The sequence below is a fragment of the Muntiacus reevesi genome, chromosome 1, assembly GCF_963930625.1.
Source record: "Muntiacus reevesi chromosome 1, mMunRee1.1, whole genome shotgun sequence".
NCBI lineage: Eukaryota > Metazoa > Chordata > Mammalia > Artiodactyla > Cervidae > Muntiacus > Muntiacus reevesi.
The window spans coordinates 79554132-79576591 of NC_089249.1; the positions used below are offsets into that span (position 1 = coordinate 79554132).

At 45.9% G+C, this 22460-nt stretch overlaps 1 protein-coding gene and 1 non-coding gene across 4 annotated transcripts; both read left to right on the forward strand.

The window, feature by feature from the left end:
- Nucleotides 1–317: 317 nt before the first annotated feature.
- S100A16 (S100 calcium binding protein A16) lies at nt 318–6821 on the forward strand. 3 transcript variants are annotated; one of them, XM_065926410.1, is made up of 3 exons: nt 318–493; nt 5615–5792; nt 6076–6821. In XM_065926410.1, exons 2-3 carry the CDS (start codon nt 5640–5642, stop codon nt 6232–6234), a joined length of 312 nt encoding a protein of 103 aa, XP_065782482.1. In that variant the 5' UTR covers nt 318–493; nt 5615–5639; the 3' UTR covers nt 6235–6821. The 3 variants fall into 3 exon arrangements, with proteins under 3 accessions (XP_065782482.1, XP_065782502.1, XP_065782492.1); XM_065926430.1 differs by lacking the exon at nt 318–493 and adding an exon at nt 4743–4877; XM_065926420.1 differs by lacking the exon at nt 318–493 and adding an exon at nt 4773–4929.
- A 2827-nt stretch (nt 6822–9648) lies between these two features.
- LOC136156694 (U6 spliceosomal RNA) lies at nt 9649–9758 on the forward strand. Its single transcript, XR_010661182.1, has one exon. It is a non-coding gene; the product is annotated as a U6 spliceosomal RNA (small nuclear RNA).
- Nucleotides 9759–22460: the final 12702 nt, after the last annotated feature.

A 22460-nucleotide genomic window follows, 5' to 3' on the forward strand; every position in this document is an offset into this window, starting at 1 on the left:
ATGGGCATTACTCTTGAAATCCCAAACAGTCATAGTTTCTGTGGCCAGCCAGGCTGGCCTGGAATGCTAACTGAACTTGTCTGTTAGGGGCTGCTGAAACTGGGCTCCCAATGACCCCAGGTGAGTAGGGCAGGTGACTGTCCTTCCCTTCCTTTCTCAAAGTTGTAAATTCTGCTCAGAGCCTGTGGGACTAGGAGGGTGGGGTTGGGGGAGCGCCACCTCTACCACTCCCTCCGGGGTGGGGGCGGAAGGGTGTTAAAAAAGGTGTGTATCCCTTTAACAAGGGCCCAACCCCAGGGCCCAGTCGAGAGGGAGCTCAGTCACTACCTCCCCACCGAGCCAGCTCCGCCGGGCAGGGCCGGGAGGGAGTGGGACAGAATCTGGGAGTGCAGCGGGGAGGAGTCCTGGCTGGGCTGAGCGCGGGGAGCTGCTTGGCAGTGCCAGAGTCCAGGCCCCAGAGCCCCGCAGGAGAGGAAGTGGACCGAGAAGGCAGGTGAGCACCCCAGGCCCGTCCTGGGAGGTCTGGGGCTGCCGGAGGGGCCCCCGCAGGCTTGGGAGGCCAGGACAAGGGGCGGTGAAGGGGGCCTGAGGAGGGGGGCCCTGCAGAGACTGAGCAGGAAGGTTTCGTTAATTGTTAACTTTCCCCAAAGGCCAGTTTGGAAATGGAGGTTTCTGGTGGGGTCGGGGGCTGGAGAGGCCTTCAGAAGGAGTGGATGCAGTGGTGAGACCCCCTTCCCCAGCCCAGCAGCTGCCTGGGACCCTCTCCCCCGGTTGGGCCACCGGGCAAAGTGTTGTGAAGCTTTCCTCTGATTTCCCCCCACAGTTCAGGGCAGATGTGTGTTGGTGGGGGCTGGGGAGAAGCCAGACCCTGGACATAGGCCTCTCTGGTCTCTGAGGGCCGTGTCCTGGGACAGGTGATGAGGCCCAGGAGGAGGCAGCAAGGGCCCAGGGGCTCTGAGAGCTGCCCGAGGAGGGGAGGCAGCACCTGGGTGGCTTCTCTGTACCTCTGACTCCGGCAGGTCCCAGGCCCTGGCCGCACGTGCTCTGGGAGCTGTTCCTTGGGAGGGGCCGTGAGACCAGGAGAAACCTGGGTGAGGCCCCCTGCAGCCCTAGTTCTAGGAGAGGGGCTGGGAAACTGGGCAGCTTCTCCTCTACCTCAGGACCCAGGCAGGTTCTGGCTTGACTCGCTTTGCTCGGTGGAGCCACCTGCCCTACAGAGCATTCCCCTCCCTGCCCTGTCCAGGAGGGTGGGGGTGAGGGCAGGGATGCTGGGAGATGGAGCCCTGGAGTGCTGGGGAGCGGGGCTCACACTTTCCCCATGTCGACTAGAGAGGCGCCATCTGGGTGTTGGTGAGGCCAAGTGCAGTAGGGTGTGTGTGTGTCCACACCAAACTCCTCCAGCGTTACTTGTCTGGAAAAAAAAATTCAGATGAACAGGTTTCTTCCTCCAGCTACACACTCTGAAAGCAGAAGCGTTCGGAAGGTAGATGGGTCACCCAAGCAGAGAGGATCAGAAATGGCAGAATTCCTTGCTTATTATGATTGTGTATATTTGTGTATCAGATGGTTGTCAGTTCTGTGAGGGTGAGGAGGGGTGAGGCAGGGACACTTGTTTGAGATATTAGCTTCTGGGCCTGGGGAAAGAGCTAGAGGAGGGGGAACAGAGAGTGGAGTTGTAGAGGCTGGAGAAGTAGTTTGGAACAGCCTTTCATATAGAATAAAGCATTACCAGCCTGGTGTTAGATTGCACCTTCCTGTGCTTTGCAGAGAGCTGGGGCAAATGAGTGAATTAAGAAAGAAATGAATGAGTGAATGAATGAATGAGTAAGCAAATGAATGGTGGATACAGGAGTGAGGTCAATGGAAGGGATGCAGAGAATGCCAAATTTAGGCTTGAGGGTGGGCCAGGCTCTAGAAGGGAGATGACTAGGAGCGATAGGAGTCTAGGGACATATCCCAATACTTGGGAACAATTTAAGACTCCAGAGGTATGTGTGGAGTGGGGAAGAAAAGGTGAGTTTTAGAGGGTGTGGGCTCCATGTGGAAGGGGACTGGGGAGTTATGAGATGAGGGGGTGAAGAAGAGGCCCTTGGAGGGGTGGGGCCCAGCGCCTGGGGTGAGAGGGTGGGGCTGAAGTGACTGAGACCCAGGAAGGTGCTGTCAGGACAATTTGAGCTTCTGGAGAAGTCAGCAAGCTGGGCTGAGGTGGGCGGGGTGGGGGTGGGGGCCTCTCGGTTGCTCAATGATGAATCAGCCAAGGTGAAGACAATGAGAATTCTGCCGGCGGGTTGGGGGCCCCAGCTGAGAGGGTCCTTTGGAGGATGAGTCCTTCTATTCCTGCTTTTTTGGAAGGCTGTAGTGTACTGTCCACCTCCTCCATCACTCTCAGGATCTGATTAGAGGAAAGTCAGTGCAGGACTTACCTCCTGCACCTCCTCCCTTCCCCCAGCCCCTCGTCTGGGGACCCTCTGGCCTGGTTGGTGGGAGGACTGGGTAGGCAGGAGGGGCAGGTGACCTTGGCAGGGGTGTAGTGACGGAGCCTGTCTCCTGGCTCCCAGGGGAGGGAGGTGTGATGACACCTGACTATTAGCCTCTGATATCTTTCCTTCAGAAAAACTTCAGAAGAGCATTTTTTAACTCCAGCGTTGTCCAGTTGACTAAAAGGTGGGGTGGGGAATTTTGGGAAGACTGGGATCTGAAGCCCACCTCACTGGGTGACTGTGTGCTTGACAGTAGGTGTTGAGATGTCCCCTGGGAGTTCACCTATATCTTGCCAGGTAGAGGCTGAGACATGGTAAAAAGGAAGGGCAGGCCTGGGCTCCAAGAAGGCAGGTGGTGGGAGGGGAGTGGGTGACCAGTGGGGGGAGGGACACAGGCACATTGCCCCAAACCCATTACTTTCCCTTTGCTCTCCTTTTTAAAAAAATTATTTATTTACTTATGGTTGCACTGGGTCTTTGTCGATGTTCATGGGCTTTCTCTAGTAGGGATGAGTGCAAACTACTTTCTAGTTGTGCTGTTCAGGTTTCCTGTTGTGGGGGCTTCTCTTGTTATGGAGCTCAGGCTCGAGGCACGAGAGCTTCCGAAGTTGCGGCTGTCAGGCTCTAGGGCATGCAGGCTCAGTAGTTGTGCTCCCTGGGCTGAGTTGTTCTGCTACAGGTGGAATCTTCTTGGAAGAGTGATCGAACCCATGTCTCTGCATTGGTGGGCAGATTCTCATCCATCCTACCCCCAGAGGAGTCCCTCCCTTTCCTATTCTTATTTTCCACAGGATTCCTCACTTGGGGAACAAGGTCTGGGATGGGTAAAGCCGGGGGTTCTCTGAACTTTCTCCCCACTCCCAAGGCTAGTTGGAAGTAGTTGATAAAATTCTTGCTGACATGAGTGCAGCTTCGGAAATCCTCAGGAATACTGGTCAGAGGCCTGGGCCATTCCCCATCCAGGGGCAGGAAGGAAGACAGTTCATGGACTGAAACATTTTTGTCTTCATTTGTGAATGTTAGAGCATTTGTATGAAAGTCTTACAAAGGTGTAAACATTGAACCACACAATTACACACAATAAATAAAGAGGACTTCCCTGGTGGCTCAGATAGAAAAGAATCTGCCTGCAGTGTGGGAGACCTGGGTCAGGAAGATCCCCTGGAGAGAGGAATGTCAACCCACTCCAGTATTCTTATTTGGAGAATTTCTTGGACAGAGGAGCCTGGAGGGCTATATATGGTCCAAGGGGGTCGCAAAGAGTTGGATACAACTGAACGACTAACACTTTCACTTTTCACTTTCACTGGAAAAAGAGTATGGTTTCCTACAGTTCTGGTTCCATTTCTCATCCTCTGGCCACAGACCAGATGGTCAGGTAGATGAGGCAGGGGAGAGAAGGGGAGAATTCCTGGTCAGAGTTGCCTCAGTCTGATCCCTCTTGCTCTCAACTCCCCTTCCTTCCTGCATCCTGGCTTTGTCCTTCTGAATCTCACCCTTCCTTTAGAAGCAGTTTCATAGAAGAGACATCTTAGAAGAGTGGTCAGGGACCTTGGATACCTGGTGTCAGGGCTGAAAGAAGGTGGAATATTTATAGAACCTCTACCTTGAGCAAGGCATTGACCAGGTCATGTGGGCGAGGGGAGATGCAGAGATTAAAAGCAGGGTGGTTGTATATCTTGAATTTTAAAAAGTGGTCCCAAAGTCTCCGTGCCCTACTGTTTGGTTCAGGAAACACAACGACTGCATGTAAGAAACACCATCCTGGCTTCAAGGAATGTCTGGTGTCTGAGGAGAGAAGATCCTAGAAGAGATTGCAGCCACACTAGCTTGTGGGTCCAGCCAACATCGGCTGAGAGTCTGTGGGAGTCAGGGGAGGGGAGTACTGAAGGCAAGGTTCAGGGCAACCTTCCCCAGGAGGTGCGGTTTGGGCAGGCTTCAGCTAGGTGGAGAGGGCAGGGTAAAGGGCACAGGAAGAGGGATGAATGGCCAAGAGGGGATGAGAAAGCAGGTGGCAGGGGTAGGAGCTGTGGTGGGGCCTGGGGAAGCAGACCTCCCTTTCAAAGCGAACCATGGGATGCCCCGATAACGGTGTCCACCTTCCAGAGCCCGGACCAATGGGCAAGGCAGCTGCAACTCATCCTTGGGCTTGGGGGTGGGAGGGAAGGCTCATTTGCCAGGGTTCACTTGGGGGGGTTCTGGGCATGGGCGGTGACTCACAGAGTAGATCCGCCTGCTCCCCTCATATCCTGTTATTCTGTTGGCTGTATCCGCCCGGAATGTGAGTGCCTTTTGTCCTGGGGCGAGGGGGTGACGTGTGTAGCCTCTGGCTGGCTGCGGAGGCTCCATCTCCAGCTGTCTCCAGCTGGGGCAGGACCAGGCCTGGCTCCTCCTTAGGTAATGGGGTGAGGGGGGGGGGGCGTCCTTGGATCCTGCTGTATATTTCGAGGTGGGTATGAGGGAGGTTAGGCTAGCTGGAGGTGGCTGGGGGCGTGCACAAAGCCTGACCTGGTGGATCAGGACCTTGCTTAACCAGAGAAGGACAGCCATGGCCTGAGACCCTGAACGTACTGTCCTGGAGCCCGGCTGAAGGGTTAGGGAGATCCTAGGTCCACGCCTCTTGCTTTGTTGCCTGGGGCCAGGTCTCGGGCCACCCGGGGAGTGGCGGACATGGCTCCTGTCCCTCCCTAGCCCCTTTGGCCTATCCTACCAATTTCTAGCTGTACTTGTTCCTGGGGCAGGGACCCTGGGTAGGCCGGGTAAGGATAGGGCAGAGGGATGGGCGCTGGCACTCACTGTCTTCCCACGGATCCTCTCTTCTCTCTGGGGCTCTGACAAGCCCAGTGCCTGGGGCTGGGGAAGGGCCTGGAAAACCTGCTGAGGCGGTTGAGCCGGAGATCACCTGGATGAGAGGAGACACATAGTTCTCATTCCAGGCCCACCTCCACGTCCACCCTGGTTCTTGGGTTCTCCTTACCCTGCCTCCTTCCTCCTCCCGAGGTCTGGGGCCTGGCTGGTCAGCGTGGGGGGCCAGGGGCCCAGGGTGTGGGCCCAGCGGGAGGACAGGGGCTGGGACACCTAGGCAGAGCTGTGGTCTGTGAGGTGTCCTCACTCCCCCTCATCCTGGCGCCCAGGCCCTGTGAGGCGTGAGGCAGTGAGATGGCAGACTCTTACACGGAGCTGGAGAAGGCGGTGGTCGTCCTGGTGGAAAACTTCTACAAATACGTCTCCAAGCACAGCCTGGTCAAGAACAAGATCAGTAAGAGCAGCTTCCGGAAGATGCTTCAGAAAGAGCTCAACCACATGCTGACGGTGAGGTTCCCCCCACCCGGGGCCTGGCCTTCCTCACCCCCACCCCTCCTCAGCCCCCAAAGCCCTGTCCTCTCTGGGTGTCCTTCCCCACTGCTTTCTCAGTCCTTTCAGAGTTACCTCCCACCACAAACCAGGGTCTCAACTCCACCCAGGCCTCTGTCTTCAGCGTGCCCAGGCCTGAGCCAGTGAGGGCTCTGTTCCCATTTTCCAAAGGCCTGGGGTCCTTCCTGGGGCTCCTGTAGAGCTGCCACATCAGCACTGCTGATCCTTGATTCTCCCCCAGGACACGGGTAACCGAAAGGCTGCTGACAAGCTCATCCAGAACCTGGATGCCAACCACGACGGACGCATCAGCTTTGACGAGTACTGGACCTTGATAGGCGGCATCACTAGTCCTATCGCCAACCTTATCCGCCAGCAGGAGCAGCAGAACAGCAGCTAGAAGGCCCATCCCGCCGTCCCTGCCCCCCATGCCCTTCCTACGCTCCCTCCTTAGGCTCCTCTGCCCACCCAGGTCCCCGTCCTCTCTTCTCCCTCTAGACCCTCTTCGGACCTTAGCCGAACAGGGTAAGGGGAAACGTCAGGGCCCCTCTGTGAGTGTCTCAGCCTGGGGGTGCCTCCCTGTGGGTCTCAGTCCCTGGAGCCAGCGGACCCTGGGGCCCCTCTGTGACAATGCTGTATGGGGACCCATGAGTTTCCCTACCTGTTCAGTCCATCTACCCTTCTGACTTCCAATGTTCCTGCCTGATTCCGGGCCTCTCCTGACCTCAGAGGTCAGCTTGCTGCTTCAGGTCTCTGGGTTCCTGGCAGCACCAGCAAGGACTTCTCTCTTGCTCTCCCCTCAGCCCCTTTGCTGGGTAGAGGAGACTTCCAGGGATTGTCCTCCAGCTGCCTCTGCATCTGGGAACAGGGTTGAGCCCCCTCCCTCCTCTTCAGCCACTGAAATGGGAAAAAGGCTGGATCTAGAGTTTTCCTCCCCCTCACCCAGTCCCTTTGTCATGTTTATTAAAGCCTTTCTATTCCTTGGAACCTTCTGTTTTGGTGATCTTTGCCACAGGGCCCTAAGGCGAGGGAGCGGCAAGGGGGAATCTCAGGAGAAACCCCAAGGGCAGAGGAAGAAAGGACTCTGGGACCCTGCAGGTGCTGTCAGCAATAGGTCAGCAACTTCTTCCCTCCTCCAAGAAGGGCCAAGGTCACATGTCATTACCTTTGGGCCCTCACAGCCCGAACTCAACTCACATTCAACTTCTGGGCACACAGTGCATCCCATTTAGTCCTCACTGCAATTCCAGGAGAGAGGGGCCACAACTCTCATGTTGAGTCATGAGTAGGACTGAGATACTGAATTCTCATCAATAGATTATTCTAATACACAGAGAAGTTTATGGGATGAGGAAGTGGGGTGCAAAGAAAGAGGGGTGTGGGAGGCCAGAGTTAGGTCTTAGCCTGATGTGGGGGACAATGACAGCTTCTGTGTTTCTTCCCTGCCATGGGAAGACAGCACATGCCCCCAGGAGAAATAGGGCAGGAGGTCCAGCCTGCAGGGCCTGGATCAGTGGTTTTCAACCCCAGGAAGTGTACCCCAAGGTTTAAGATTTTTTAAAAGATGCACAGTCATAAACAATTTTACAGTTTTATTGGAATCCATTACAGATCCTCAACCTTGTAAAAGTGACCTGCCTCATATGAGCTTGCGGTCAAACTATATGTTTAATATGGTGCCATTTGTCTATTTGTTACTTGGGTTTTTTTTTGCTTTTTGTTACTTTTTTTGGTGTCATCAGTTCAGTTCAATTTAGTCGCTTGGTCGTGTCTAATTCTTTGCGATCCCATGGACTGCAGCACGCCAGACTTCCCTGTCCATCACCAACTCCCTGAGCTTGCTCAAACTCAGGTCCATGGAGTCGGTGATGTCATTCAACCATCTCATCCTCTGTTGTCCCCTTCTCCTCCTGCCTTCAATCTTTCTCAGCATTAGAGTCTTTTTCAACGAGTCAGTTCTTCGCATCAGGTGGCCAAAGTATTTGATGTCAAGGAATATTTGCTTGTTACAATGTCATGAGGATGTCTCCCTAAGTTTTCTTCTATGAGTTTTATAGTTTCAGGTCTATGTTTAGGTTCCCATTTGAGTTAATCTTTGTATATGGTGTAAGGTAAGGGTCCAAATTCATTCCTTTGTATATGAATATTCAGTTTTCCTAATACCATTTGTTGAAGAGACTATCACTTTCCCATTGTGTGGTGTTGATATCCTTATTGAAAATCAATCAATCAGATATGTGAGGGTGTAGTTTTGGGCTCTCCATTCCGCCCCATTGGCCTGTATGTCTGTCTTTTTGCCAGTTCATGCTGTTTGGATTACTGTAGCTTTGTAATGGGTTTTGAAATCAGGATGTGTGAGGCCTCCAGCTTTATTATTCCTTCTCAAGATTGTTTTGACTACTTGGCATTCTTTGAGATTCCATATGAATTTTAGGATAGTTTTTTTCTATTTCTGAAAAAAAATGCCATTGGGATTTTGATAGGGATTTCATTTAATCTCTAGGTCACTTTGGATAGTATGAACATTAAGCTATATTAAGTCTTCCAATCCAAGACTTTGGGATGTCTTTCCCTTTATTGTGACTTCCTTAATTTCTTTCAGCAATCTTTTGTAGTTTTTTATGTACAAGCCTTTTGCCAAGGGCTTGATGTGGTAGTTCCTTAAAGCCTAAGGTGTGAGGATGCCACCATGAAAGATCCCGGAGGCAACTCAGAATAGAGCTCCCTTCACTGCCCCTGGTTTGTGCCTGGGGACGATTACTTTACCCGTCAAGAGTTTAGAACAGCAGGTGGGAAATGAGCAGATGTGTGACCCTAGTTAGTGGCTTATTTCTAGAGGGTTCTAAGTGTAACCCTAGAGGACTGGAGATGATGCTGAGCTTCAGTGGAGGTTAGAGAAACTTACCAGCAGTCACTGCTTGGGCTCCAGGGCCTGGAGCCAAAAAGGCCCCAGAGGAACAAAAGCAGCCACTTCGAGGTCAGGCAGCTCAGCTGGAGGCCTCCCTGGGGAGTGTTGGGTCAGCAAAGGGCCAGACTTTCTCCCTCACCCAGGATTCCAGGGGCCAGATGGCTTGAGCAGGGCCTGAGCAGAGCAGGAGGACGGGGGCCAGAAACAGGTCCCTGTGGGGGTCCCACAGTGGAGCTGAGAAGGGTCCCTCTGTCTGGGGTCTCACACTGGCCTGGCCTAGTGTCTAAACTATTGGGACTAAGGAGGTGGGTACCCAATACATTATGCCCATCAAATCCATCTGACACCAGGTTTGTCATTCTACAGGGTGAGAACCTGGCTTGTCTTGCCACATTAGGGGAAGAACACCAAAATCACCTGGGTCAGCTTTTGTATTTCCTATACATTTTGGTTTTCCTTTCCATTTCTATTCCTAGTAAAGTCCCTTTCAGAAAACAAAACAATCCTTTCTGTAAGTCCAGTGTTAAAAGTTTTAAAAAACTTTTCTCATCCAAGGCTCTTGTGGTCCTCCCGGCAGCCCTATGAGACAGGAATCATAATCCATGTTTTACAGATGAAGATATTGAGGCTCAGGGAAGTGACGTGACTTAGTTAAAGACACACTGCTGATCTGAGCAGCGGACCTGCCGCTCAGGCCCCAGCTATTACTAACTCTGTGTGGACTGCCCAAAGGGCAGAGGCTCTGGTCTATGTCTTGGCACCGTGATTATGAAGCATTTAAGCCCCTTACAGGCCCTAGATGGTGGTCGTGGTTGCTTCTGCTGAGGACACATTCATTTATTTATTCATTCACTCATTCAGAGCATAGTACTTCGGGGTCTTCCCTGGTCCAGCTGTTAAGAATTCGAGCTTCCCACTTCGGCAGCACATATACTAATATTGGAACAATACAGAGAGGATTAGCATGGCCCCTGCACAAGGATGACATGCGAATTCGTGAAGCGTTCCATATTTTTAAGAAAAAAGACAGAAGAAAGAAGAAAGAAAAAAAAAAAGAATTCGAGCTTCCACTGTAAGGAGGGTAAGGAACGTGTGTTCCATCCCGGCAGTGTGGCCAAAAAAATAAATAAAAATTAAAAAAATAATATAGTACTTGTATGTGCCAGGCACAGTAGATAGTGCAGTAAAAAGAGAAGGAAAAATATGTTTCCTGATTTTATGGGACTTTCAGTTTAGAGAAGACAACAAATAACCGTGTAATCACACAAACAAGTGGATGATTACAAACTGAGGTCAACTGCCAAGGGATCATATTTACAGCAAAATTTTTTTTTTCCTACATCAGACCTCTTGTGGGATCTTAGTTCCTCGATCAGGGATCAAACCTGGGTCATGATAGTGAAAGCACTGAGTCCTAAACACTGAACCACTAGGGAATTCCCTGTAGTATTTTTAAACAAAGAAACCTGATTTAGTCTGGAAGTGGGGAGTGTCCTTATGGAAGTGACTCTTGTGATTTAAAAGATGAGCAAAAGTTATCCAGGCAAGGGGAAGATTGTGAGAATAAAGTTGAGGGGAAGAAGTGCTACCCAAATAGAAAGACCATCATATGCAAAGGTTCTGTGGCAGGAAGCTCCTTTTTACTGAGGGGAAGTGAGTGTGGCTGAAGCCCAATAACAAGATGAGGCTGGAGAGTTCCCTCAGGGACATGTTAAGGATTGGCAGCCACTGAATGGTTTTTTTCAGCAATGTGAGCGTGTATGTGTGTGTTTGTGTGCACTTGGGTGTGTGATGTGCTCAGATTTGCATTTTGAAAAAGTTCACATATTTTGGCACATGGAAAAGATTAAGAGGGGGTAAAGTAGGGGCAGGGAGACCAGCGAAGAGATATTTTAACAAATAATAGTTAATTGTTACTGAGTACTTTCTCTATAGGAGGTTTCTCTGGTGGTTGTCTGGTTTTCTCCAGTGAAGGACAAGAAAGCCTGGCATGCTGCAGTTCATGGGGTCACGAAGAGTCAGACACAACTGAAGGACTGAACAACAGCGGGTGACTCAGTGGTTAAGAATTCGTCTGCTAATGTAGCAGATGTGGGTTTGATCCCTGGGTCAGAAAGATCCCTTGGAGAGTGAAATAGCAACTAATTCCCCTGAAATCCCATGGACAGAGGAACCTGGTGGGCTGTAATCCATAGCATCGCAAAGAGTTGGATCAGACATGACTTAGCACCTAAACAAACAAACTTAATCTATAGAGGCACTGTTCTGAGTATTTTGCACATATTAAATCCTTAATCCCCAGAACCCACTGAAGTAAATACTTCTGTTATCCCCACTTTACAGGTGAGGAAACCGAGGCACAGAGAAGTTACATAACTTACCAGAGCTCATACAACTGATAAGTGGTGGGACCCAGGCAGTCTGATTTGGGAGCTGCAGCTCTTAACTGCGATTGTCTCCTGAACTCCGGTAGAGAGAGTTAGAGTGCAGGCTCACTTATCCCAATCAGCATGTGCTTATTTTGTGCTCACTACCTGCCAGGTGGTATTCTATCTCTGCAGAGCTTGGAGTCTAGTCAGGTGGAGATACCTGAGCAGCAAGCGAACAAGGACATCATACGGTGTGTAAAGAAGAATAAAGCAGAGATGAAGAACAGTGAGTTGTGGGGAGAGGGGTGGTGGGGAGATGTGAGAAGCAGATGCTTTTGTGAGAGACTTACGGGGTAAAATCATCAGGTCTTGATGGATTGGACATAATGGACCAGGGAGAGGCAGGTGTCCAGGAGATTGATATTTCTGACTTGTGGAGCCAGATGGGTGGTGGTGCCATTTATTGCCACAGGGAAACCTGGAGGAGGCCTGGATGTGGGGGAGCAGGTGTGTGGATATGGCAACTTTAGTTTTACCTAGTAATGTCAAAGGAGTTGTGGGATATACATATCCAGAGTTCAGAGAGGGCTGGATTGGCAGGTTGGGAAGCAGAAACATACAGACAGAAACCTAAGCATTGGGCATGGATGAGCTTGCCGAGGGATAGAGTGTGAAATGAGAAGAGAAGAGGTTCTGTCTAAAGAGCTTCTGCAATCTGACACCAATTCCAATTTTAGAGTGTGAAGTTATCCCCCCACGTCACCAAGCAGGGATTCCTAAACCCAGCTCAATTCTGACACTTTTATCTATCAGGAGACAGCATCAGACCTACCAGTTAAGGGCTCAGTCCGACAAAACGTCCCCCCAAGCCCTCTCACTTCAGTTACCAATCGAAAGTCTGCCTGTGAAGAGAGGGTTTTACAACCCCTTCTTTCAGTTCAGTTCAGTTCAGTTGCTCAGTCGAGTCCGACTCTTTGTGACCCCACGAACCCCAGCATGCCAGGCCTCCCTGTCCATCACCAACTCCCAGAGTTTACCCAAACCTGTGTCCATTGAGTCGGTGATGCCATCCAGCCATCTCATCCTCTGTCATCCCCCATCTCCTCCTGCCCTCAATCTTTCCCAGCATCAGGTCTTTTCCAATGAGGCAGCTCTTCTCTTCAGGTGGCCATAGTATTGGAGTTTCAGCTTCAACATCAGTCCTTCCAATGAACACCCAGGACTGATCTCCTTTAGGATGAACTGGTTGGATCTCCTTGCAGTCCAAGGGACTCTCAAGAGTCTTCTCCAACACCACAGTTCAAAAGCATCAATTCTTTGGTGCTCAGCTTTCTTTATGGTCCAACTCTCACATCCATACATGACTACTGGAGAAACAATAGCCTTGACTAGATGGACCTTTGTTGACAAAGTAATGTCTCTGCTTTTTAATATGCTGTCTAGGTTGGTCATAACTTTCCTTCCAAGGAACAAGCATCTTTTAATTTCATGGCTGCAATCACCATCCGCAGTGATTTTGGAGCCCAGAAAAATAAAGTCAGCCATTGTTTCCACTGTTCCCCATTTGCCATGAAGTGATGGGACCGGATGCCATGATCTTAGTTTTCTGAATGTTGAATTTTAAGTCAACTTTTTCATTCTCCTCTTTCACTTTCATCAAGAGGCTCTTTAGTTCTTCTTCACTTTCTGCCATAAGGGTGGTGTCATCTGCATGTCTGAGGTTATTGATATTTCTCCTGGCAATCTTGATTCCAGCTTGTGCTTCCTCCAGCCCAGCATTTCCCATGATGTACTCTGCATATAAGTTAAATAAGCAGGGTGACAATATACAGCCTTGATGTACTCCTTTTCCTATTTGGAACCAGTCGGTTGTTCCATGTCCAGTTCTAACTGTTGCTTCCTGGCCTGCATACAGGTTTCTCAAGAGGCAGGTCAGGTGGTCTGGTATTCCCATCTCTTTCAGAATTTTCCACAGTTTATTGTGATCCACACAGTCAAAGGCTTTGGCATAGTCAATAAAGCAGAAGTAGATGTTTTTCTGGAACTCTCTTGCTTTTTCAATGATCCAGCGGATGTTGGCAACTTGATCTCTGGTTCCTCTGCCTTTTCTAAAACCAGCTTGAACATCTGGAAGTTCACGGTTCGCGTATTGCTGAAGCCTGGCTTGGAGAATTTTGAGCATTACTTTACCAGCGAGTGAGATGAGTGCAATTGTGTGGTAGCTCGAGCATTCTTTGGGATTGCTTTTCTTTGGGATTGGAATGAAAACTGACCTTTTCCAGTCCTGTGGCCACTGCTGAGTTTTCCAAATTTGCTGGCATATTGAGTGCAGCACTTCCACAGCATCATCCTTTAGGATTTGAAATAGCTCAACTGGAATTCCATCACCTCCACTAGCTTTGTTTGTAGTGATGCTTCCTAAGGCCCACTTGACTTCACATTCCAGGATGTCTGGCTCTAGGTGAGTGACCACACCATCATGATTACCTGGGTTGTGAAGATCTTTTCAGTGCTAGAGCACCATTCTCTTCCCCAGATAGTCATGTGGCATCTCCCTCATCTACTTAAGGTCTTTGATCAAATGTCACTCTCTCAATAGAACCTTCCTGATCACTTTATTTAAAATTGAACCTTTCCACAGGCTGGTATACCTTATTCCCACTTCCTGCTTTATTTTTCCTCATGGAACTCATGACCCCTAAAATTCCATGTGTTTTCACTTTTTCTTCAGGTGCAAGTCAAATCCAGGAGTCTTCCTGGGTTCTTCCTTATGTCTCACTCCCCACACCTAACTATCAGCAAGTTCTATTGGTTCTACCTCAAAAATAAATCTCAAAATATTCACTTCTTTCTCTCTATAATGCCCTTCCCGTCACCTCATTACTTTTTTAATTAAAAATTAAAAAAAAATTTTCTTTTGGCCATGTGACATGCAGGATCTTTGTTCCTCAACCAGGGATCAAACCTGTGTCCCATGCAATGAAAGCAGAGTCTTAACCATTGAACAACCAGGACCACCCTTCCCATCATTTCAAAGCCATCACTGTCACTGCAAGGGCCAGCTCTCTCTGCTTCCCACAAATCCTGCTTCAACTCATTCTTGAAATAACTGCCAAGGTCATCTTTTGTCCTTCTAAAGGAATGCCCATGACCCATATCCGTCAGTAGCAGCAATAAGAACAATAAATTAAGCAGCAAGGTACAGAGAAGAAAGAAAAAAATTAATCACTATCCCACTGCCTAGAAATAAGCATTAACCATTTCTTGAATACCATTTGGCTCTCTATCAGTACAGACAGCTAGAGAGACAGATAGATAGATTACAGAAGAAAAAGTTATAAAAATGGAACCACAGTACATGTTATATATAATAAAAGAAGCTATTTAAGTTTTGTTTGTAGATAAAAGGGAAAAATAGCAGAGGGAGAATGAACAAATTACTGAATTTCAAGTAATTTATTTTTCATCATGAGAAATTTTAATATGTAAAAGAGTCAGAGATAAAAAAACAACTCCTCATCACCTACCAGAAGGATGAGGAAAACAGTATCTTTATGCTTACTTCCATTTCCCCTCTCCCAATCTACCAATTGCTGAGAGTTATATTAGTTAATTTTAAAATGTTGACATATACAATATTTACATTCTGTTTTGTAACCACAATTTCCAAGGCAAGTTTAGTTTTAGTTCTATGAATTCAGCACTCACAAACAGACCTTTTAGCCTGGCTTCATTTCAGCATCCTTTATGTGAGTAATTATTTGGTTGATTGGATTTCAAAGGGCTCTTGGCTTCTGTATTTCCTGAGATCTTTCAGCTTGAGACTTGCTGCTTGGCAGCGCATAAAATTCTCAGGTCCTACATTCTTTCTCTCTGTACCCTGTAGACATGACTCCTCCATTTGCTGCCAATGTGAATTCCATGGGAAAATCTCAGGCTAAACAACTTTTCCTACCTTGTCTATGGCTTACTTTCCCTTCGTGGATGCTCTCTCCTTTAATATTCTTTTTCTATTTTAATGATGAAATATTTCATGTATATAGAAAAGTACAGAAAATAGCACATCATCCAATCATAATCTTCTCTGAATTTAAACATTAAAAAATATTTGCTTTAGGTCCCTTAAAACAAACAAAATTTACAGATCTAGGTGAAGGCCTCCATGTGCAAACCTTTATTGCCCTGACCTTCTCCACAGAAGAAATTTTCCTCTGCCCTCCTAGGTTCTTCTGGCTGGTCTAAGAATTAAATTGACATGAGACCAATTAACAGGAGAAAATAAAATAAAAGTTTAATAATACGTATATGTGGGAGAGACCCAGGAAAACTGCATATTAGTATCTCACCAGAATGGTCAAAACCCTCACTTTAAGTACCATCTTCAGCTAAAGACAAAAGAGGAATTTGGGGGGCAGTGGTTTGGAACTTCAGAGGGAAGGAAGATAATTCAGTCGGAGATGGAAAAGCAAATATTTGGTAAATAAATGTTTGCTGGGCCATGACGGGACAATGGGACACTAGTGGACTCTGATCTTGCCCTACCACACCTAGCCTAGATTCTTTGCAGGTATATTTGGTGATAGCTTTGTTTTGGCTTTTATCTAAATTCTTTAGGCAGGGCTTCCCTGGTGGTGCACTGGATAAGAATCCACCTGCCAGTGCAGGGGGACATGGATTTGATCCTTGGTTCCAGAAGATTCCACATGCTGTGGAGCAGCTAAGCCCATGTGCCACAACTACTGAGTCTCTGTGCCGAAACTGCTGCAGCCCAGGCACCTAAAGCCTGTTCTCTGCAACAGGAAAAGCCAGGGCACTGCAAGGAGTCACACACCTCCCTCCTTGCTTCCCCACCACTGCTGGCTGCAGCTAGAGAAAACCCACGCAAAGCGACAAATATCCAGCTCAACCAAAATAGAAATATATATATTTTTTGGCAGCTAAGGGGGAGGTAAAGAGATGCAAAGATCTGATTCATTGGAAAAGACCCTGATGCTGGGAAACATTGAAGGTAAAAGGAGAAGGGGGTGGCACAGGATGAGATGGTTAGGTAGTATCACTGACTCAATGGACATGAATTTTTTAAAATTTTTTTAATTTTAAAAAATTTTTTCAATTATTTTTATTAGTTGGGGGCTAATTACTTCGCAACATTGCAGTGGGTTTTGTCATACATTGACATGAATCAGCCATGGAGTTACATGTATTCCCCATCCTGATCCCCCCTCCCACCTCCCCCCCCACCCACACCTGATTCCCCTGGGTCCTCCCAGTGCACCTGGCCTGAGCACCGGTCTCATGCATCCCACCTGGGCCAGTGGTCTGTTTCACCACAGATAATATACATGCTGTTCTCTCGAAACATTCCACCCTCGCCTTCTCCCACAGAGTCCAAAAGTCTGTTCTGTACATCTTTGTCTCTTTTTCTGTTTTGCATATAGGGTTATCATTACCATCTTTCTAAATTCCATATATATGTGTTAGTATGCTGTAATGATCTTTATCTTTCTGGCTTACTTCACTCTGTATAATGGGCTCCAGTTTTGTCCATCTCATTAGAACTGATTCAAATGAATTCTTTTTAACGGCTGAGTAATATTCCATGGTGTATATGTACCACAGTTTCCTTACCCATTCGTCTGCTGATGGGCATCTGGGTTGCTTCCATGTCCTGGCTATTATAAATAGTGCTGCGAGGAACATTGGGGTGCACATGTCTCTTTCAGATCTGGTTTCCTCAGTGTGTATGCCCAAGAGTGGTATTGCTGGGTCATATGGCAGTTCTATTTCCAGTTTTTAAAGAAATCTCCACACTGTTTTCCATAGTGGCTGTACTAGTTTGCATTCCCACCAACAGTGTAAGAGGGTTCCCTTTTCTCCACACCCTCTCCAGCATTTATTGCTTGTAGACTTTTGGATAGCAGCCATCCTGACTGGCGTGTAATGGTACCTCATTGTGGTTTTGATTTGCATTTCTCTGATAATGAGTGATGTTGAGGATCTTTTCATGTGTTTGTTAGCCATCTGTATGTCTTCTTTGGAGAAATGTCTGTTTAGTTCTTTGGCCCATTTTTTAATTGGGTCATTTATTTTTCTGGAATTGAGCTTCAGGAGTTGCTTGTATATTTTTGAGATTAATCCTTTGTCTGTTGCTTCATTTGCTATTATTTTCTCCCAATCTGAGGGCTGTCTTTTCACCTTACTTATAGTTTCCTTTGTTGTGCAAAAGCTTTTAAGTTTCATTAGGTCCCATTTGTTTATTTTTGCTTTTATTTCCAATATTCTGGGAGGTGGGTCATAGAGGATCCTGCTGTGATTTATGTCGGAGAGTGTTTTGCCTATGTTCTCCTCTAGGAGTTTTATAGTTTCTGGTCTTACATTTAGATCTTTAATCCATTTTGAATTTATTTTTGTGTATAGTGTTAGAAAGTATTCTAGTTTCATTCTTTTACAAGTGGTTGACCAGTTTTCCCAGCACCACTTGTTGAAGAGGTTGTCTTTTTTCCATTGTATATCCTTGCCTCCTTTGTCAAAGATAAGGTGTCCATAGGTTCGTGGCTTTATCTCTGGGCTTTCTATTCTGTTCCATTGATCTATATTTCTGTCTTTGTGCCAGTACCACACTGTCTTGACGACTGTGGCTTTGTAATAGAGTCTGAAGTCAGGCAGGTTGATTCCTCCAGTTCCATTCTTCTTTCTCAAGATTACTTTGGCTATTTGAGGTTTTTTGTATTTCCATACAAATTGTGAAATTATTTGTTCTAGTTCTGTGAAGAATACCGTTGCTAGCTTGATAGGGATTGCATTGAATCTATAGATTGCTTTGGGTAGAATAGCCATTTTGACAATATTGATTCTTCCAATCCATGAACACGGTATGTTTCTCCATCTGTTTGTGTCCTCTTTGATTTCTTTCATCAGTGTTTTATAGTTTTCCATGTATAGGTCTTTTGTTTCTTTAGGTAGATGTACTCCTAAGTATTTTATTCTTTTTGTTGCAATGGTGAATGGTATTGTTTCCTTAATTTCTCTTTCTGTTTTTTCATTGTTAGTGTATAGGAATGCAAGGGATTTCTGTGTGTTAATTTTATATCCTGCAACTTTACTATATTCATTGATTAGCTCTAGTAATTTTCTGGTAGAGTCTTTAGGGTTTTCTATGTAGAGGATCATGTCATCTGAAAACAGCGAGAGTTTCACTTCTTCTTTTCCTATCTGGATTCCTTTTACTTCTTTTTCTGCTCTGACTGCTGTGGCCAAAACTTCCAACACTATGTTGAATAGTAGTGGTGAGAGTGGGCACCCTTGTCTTGTTCCTGATTTCAGGGGAAAAGCTTTCAATTTTTCACCATTGAGGGTAATGCTTGCTGTGGGTTTGTCATATATGGCTTTTATTATGTTGAGGTATGTTCCTTCTATTCCTGCTTTCTGGAGAGTTTTAATCATAAATGAGTGTTGAATTTTGTCAAAGGCTTTCTCTGCATCTATTGAGATAATCACATGGTTTTTATCTTCCAATTTGTTAATGTGGTGTATTACGTTGATTGATTTGCGGATATTAAAGAATCCTTGCATTCCTGGGATAAAGCCCACTTGGTCATGGTGTATGATTTTTTTAATATGTTCTTGGATTCTGTTTGCTAGAATTTTGTTAAGGATTTTTGCATCTATGTTCATCAGTGATATTGGCCTGTAGTTTTCTTTTTTTGTGGCATCTTTGTCTGGTTTTGGAATTAGGGTGATGGTGGCCTCATAGAATGAGTTTGGAAGTTTGCCTTCTTCTGCAATTTTCTGGAAGAGTTTGAGTAAGATAGGTGTTAGCTCTTCTCTAAATTTTTGATAGAATTCAGCTGTGAAGCCATCAGGTCCTGGACTTTTGTTTGCTGGCAGATTTCTGATTACGGTTTCGATTTCCTTGCTTGTGACGGTTCTGTTAAGATCTTCTATTTCTTCCTGGTTCAGTTTTGGAAAGTTATACTTTTCTAAGAATTTGTCCATTTCATCCAAGTTGTCCATTTTATTGGCATAGAGCTGCTGGTAGTAGTCTCTTATGATCCTTTGGATTTCAGTGTTGTCTGTTGTGATCTCTCCAATTTCATTTCTATTTTGTTAATTTGGTTCTTCTCTCTTTGTTTCTTAATGAGTCTTGCTAATGGTTTGTCAATTTTGTTTATTTTTTCAAAAAACCAGCTTTTAGCTTTGTTGATTTTTGCTATGGTCTCTTTAGTTTCTTTTGCATTTATTTCTGCCCTAATTTTTAAGATTTCTTTCCTTCTACTAACCCTGGGGTTCTTCATTTCTTCCTTCTCTAATTGCTTTAGGTGTAGAGTTAGGTCATTTATTTGGCTTTTTTCTTGTTTCTTGATGTAAGCCTGTAATGCTATGAACCTTCCCCTTAGCACTGTTTTTACAGTGTCCCATAGGTTTTGGGTTGTTGTATTTTCATTTTCATTCATTTCTATGCATATTTTGATTTCTTTTTTGATTTCTTCTATGATTTGTTGGTTATTCAGAAGCGTGTTATTTAGCCTCCATATGTTTGAATTTTTAACAATTTTTTTTTTTCCCTGTATTTGAGATCTAATCTTACTGCACTGTGATCAGAAAAGATGACTGGAATGATTTAAATTTTTTTGAATTTTCCAAGACCAGATTTGTGGCCCAGGATGTGATCTATTCTGGAGAAGGTTGTGTGTGCACTTGAGAAAAAGGTGTAGTTGATTGTTTTGGGGTGAAATGTCCTATAGACATCAATTAGGTCTAGCTGGTCCATTGTGTCCTTTAAGGTTTGTGTTTCCTTGTTAATTTTCTGTTTAGTTGATCTATCCATAGTTGTGAGTGGGGTATTAAAGTCTCCCACTATTATTGTGTTACTATTAATTTCCTCTTTCATACTCGTTAGCATTTGCCGTACATATTGCGGTGCTCCTATGTTGGGTGCATATATATTTATAATTGTTATATCCTCTTCTTGGATTGATCCTTTGATCATTATGTAGTGTCCTTCTTTGTCTCTTTTCACAGCCTTAATTTGAAAGTCTATTTTATCTGATATGAGTATTGCGACTCCTGCTTTCTTTTGTTCTTCTGTTTGCGTGAAATATTTTTTTCCAGCCCTTCACTTTTAGTCTGTATGTGTCTCGTGTTTTGAGGTGGGTCTCTTGTAGACAGCATATATAGGGGTCTTGTTTTTGTATCCATTCAGCCAATCTTTGTCTTTTGGTTGGGGCATTCAACCCATTTACATTTAAGGTAATTATTGATAGGTGTGGTTCACGTTTATACAACCTTTCTGCATTTCCTGTCTAGAGAAGATCCTTTAGCATTTGTTGAAGAACTGGTTTGGTGGTGCTGAATTCTCTCAGCTTTTGCTTGTCTGTAAAGCTTTTGAATTCTCCTTCATATCTGAATGAGATCCTTGCTGCGTACAGTAATCTAGGTTGTAGGTTATTCTCTCTCTTTTTTTTTTTTTTAAATATTTATTCATTTATTTGGCTGCACCAGGTCTTGGTTGCAGCATGTGGGATCTAGTTCCCTGACCAGGGATCGAACCTGGGCCCCCTGCATTGGGAGCTCAGAGTCTTAACCACTGGGCCAGCAGGGAAGTCCCTAGGTTATTCTCTTTCATTACCTTAAGTATGTCCTGCCATTCCCTTCTGGCCTGGAGGGTTTCTATTGATAGATCAGCTGTTATCCTTGTGGGAATCCCTTTGTGTGTTGTTGTTTCTCCCTTGTTGCTTTTAATATTTGTTCTTTGTGTTTGATCTTTGTTAATTTGATTAATATGTGTCTTGGGGTGTTTCGCCTTGGGTTTATCCTGTTTGGGACTCTCTGGCTTTCTTGGACTTGGGTGGCTATTTCCTTCCCCATTTTAGGGAAGTTTTCAACTATTATCTCCTCGAGTATTTTCTCATGGCCTTTCTGTCTTCTTCTTCTGGGACTCCTATGATTCGAATGTTGGGGCATTTCACATTGTCCCGGAGGTCCCTGAGGTTGTCCTCATTTCTTTTGATTCTTTTTTCTTTTTTCCTCTCTGCATCATTTATTTCCACCATTTTATCTTCTACCTCACTTATCCTATCTTCTGTCTCCGTTATTCTACTCTTGGTTCCCTCCAGAGTGTTTTTGATCTCATTTATTGCATTATTCATTTTTAATTGACTCTTTTTTTATTTCTTCTAGGTCTTTATTAAACGTCTCTTGCATCTTTTCAATCTTTGTCTCCAGGCTATTTATCTGTAACTCCATTTTGTTTTCAAGATTTTGGATCATTTTTATTATCATTATTCTAAATTCTTTTCCAGGTAGATTCCCTATCTCTTCTTTTGTTTGACTTGGTGGGTATTTTTCATGTTCCTTTACCTGTAGGGTATTTTTCTGCCTTTTCATCTTGTTTAGATTGCTGTGTCTGGAGTGGGCTTTCTGTATTCTGGAGGTCTGTGATTCCTTTTTATTGTGGAGGTTTTACCCAGTGGGTGGGGTTGGACGTTTGGCTTGTCAAGGTTTCCTGGTTAGGGAGGCTTGCGTCGGTGTTCTGGTGCGTGGAACTTGATTTCTTCTCTCTGGAGTGCAATGGAGTGCCCAGTGATGAGTTTTGAGATGTGTCTATGTGTTAGGTGTGACCTTGGGCAGCCTGTATGTTGGTGTTCAGGGCTATGTTTCTGCATTGCTGGAGAATTTGCGTGGTATGTCTTGCTCTGGAACTTATTGGCTCTTGGGTGGTGGTTGGTTTCAGTGTAGGTATGGAGACTTTTGGATGGTCTCTTATTACTTAAAGTTCCATGTAGTCAGGAGTTTTCTGGTGTTCTCGGGTTTTGGGCTGAAATCTCCTGCCTCTGGGTTTCAGTTTTATTCTTCCAGTAGTCTCAAGACTTCTCCTACTATACAGCACTGCTAATAAAACTTCTAGGTTAATGGTGAAAGATTCTCCCCCGTGAGGGACACCCAGAGAAGTTCACAGAGTTACATGAAGAAGAGGAGAGGGAGGAGGGAGATAGAGATGAGCAGGAGGAGAAAAAGGGGGACTCAAGAGGAGAGAGATCGATCTATGCAGTTGTCTGTTCCCAGAGTGTTCTCTGTAGCCCAGACACCCACAAAGATTCACAGAATTGGATTGGGAAGAGAAGGGGAAAGGAGGAAATAGAGGTGTTCTGAGGTAGAAAAAGGAGAGTCAAGATTGGGAGAGAATAATCAACACACTCCTGAATAAAACTGGGAACTGAACTGGATTCTTAAATGTCCACAATTTATATCATATACTGAAAAACAAAAATTAAAAATCTAGAGTAGAGGTTAGATTCTTAAAAATACTATATTAAAAGCAAAAACCAAAACACACACACACACAAATTT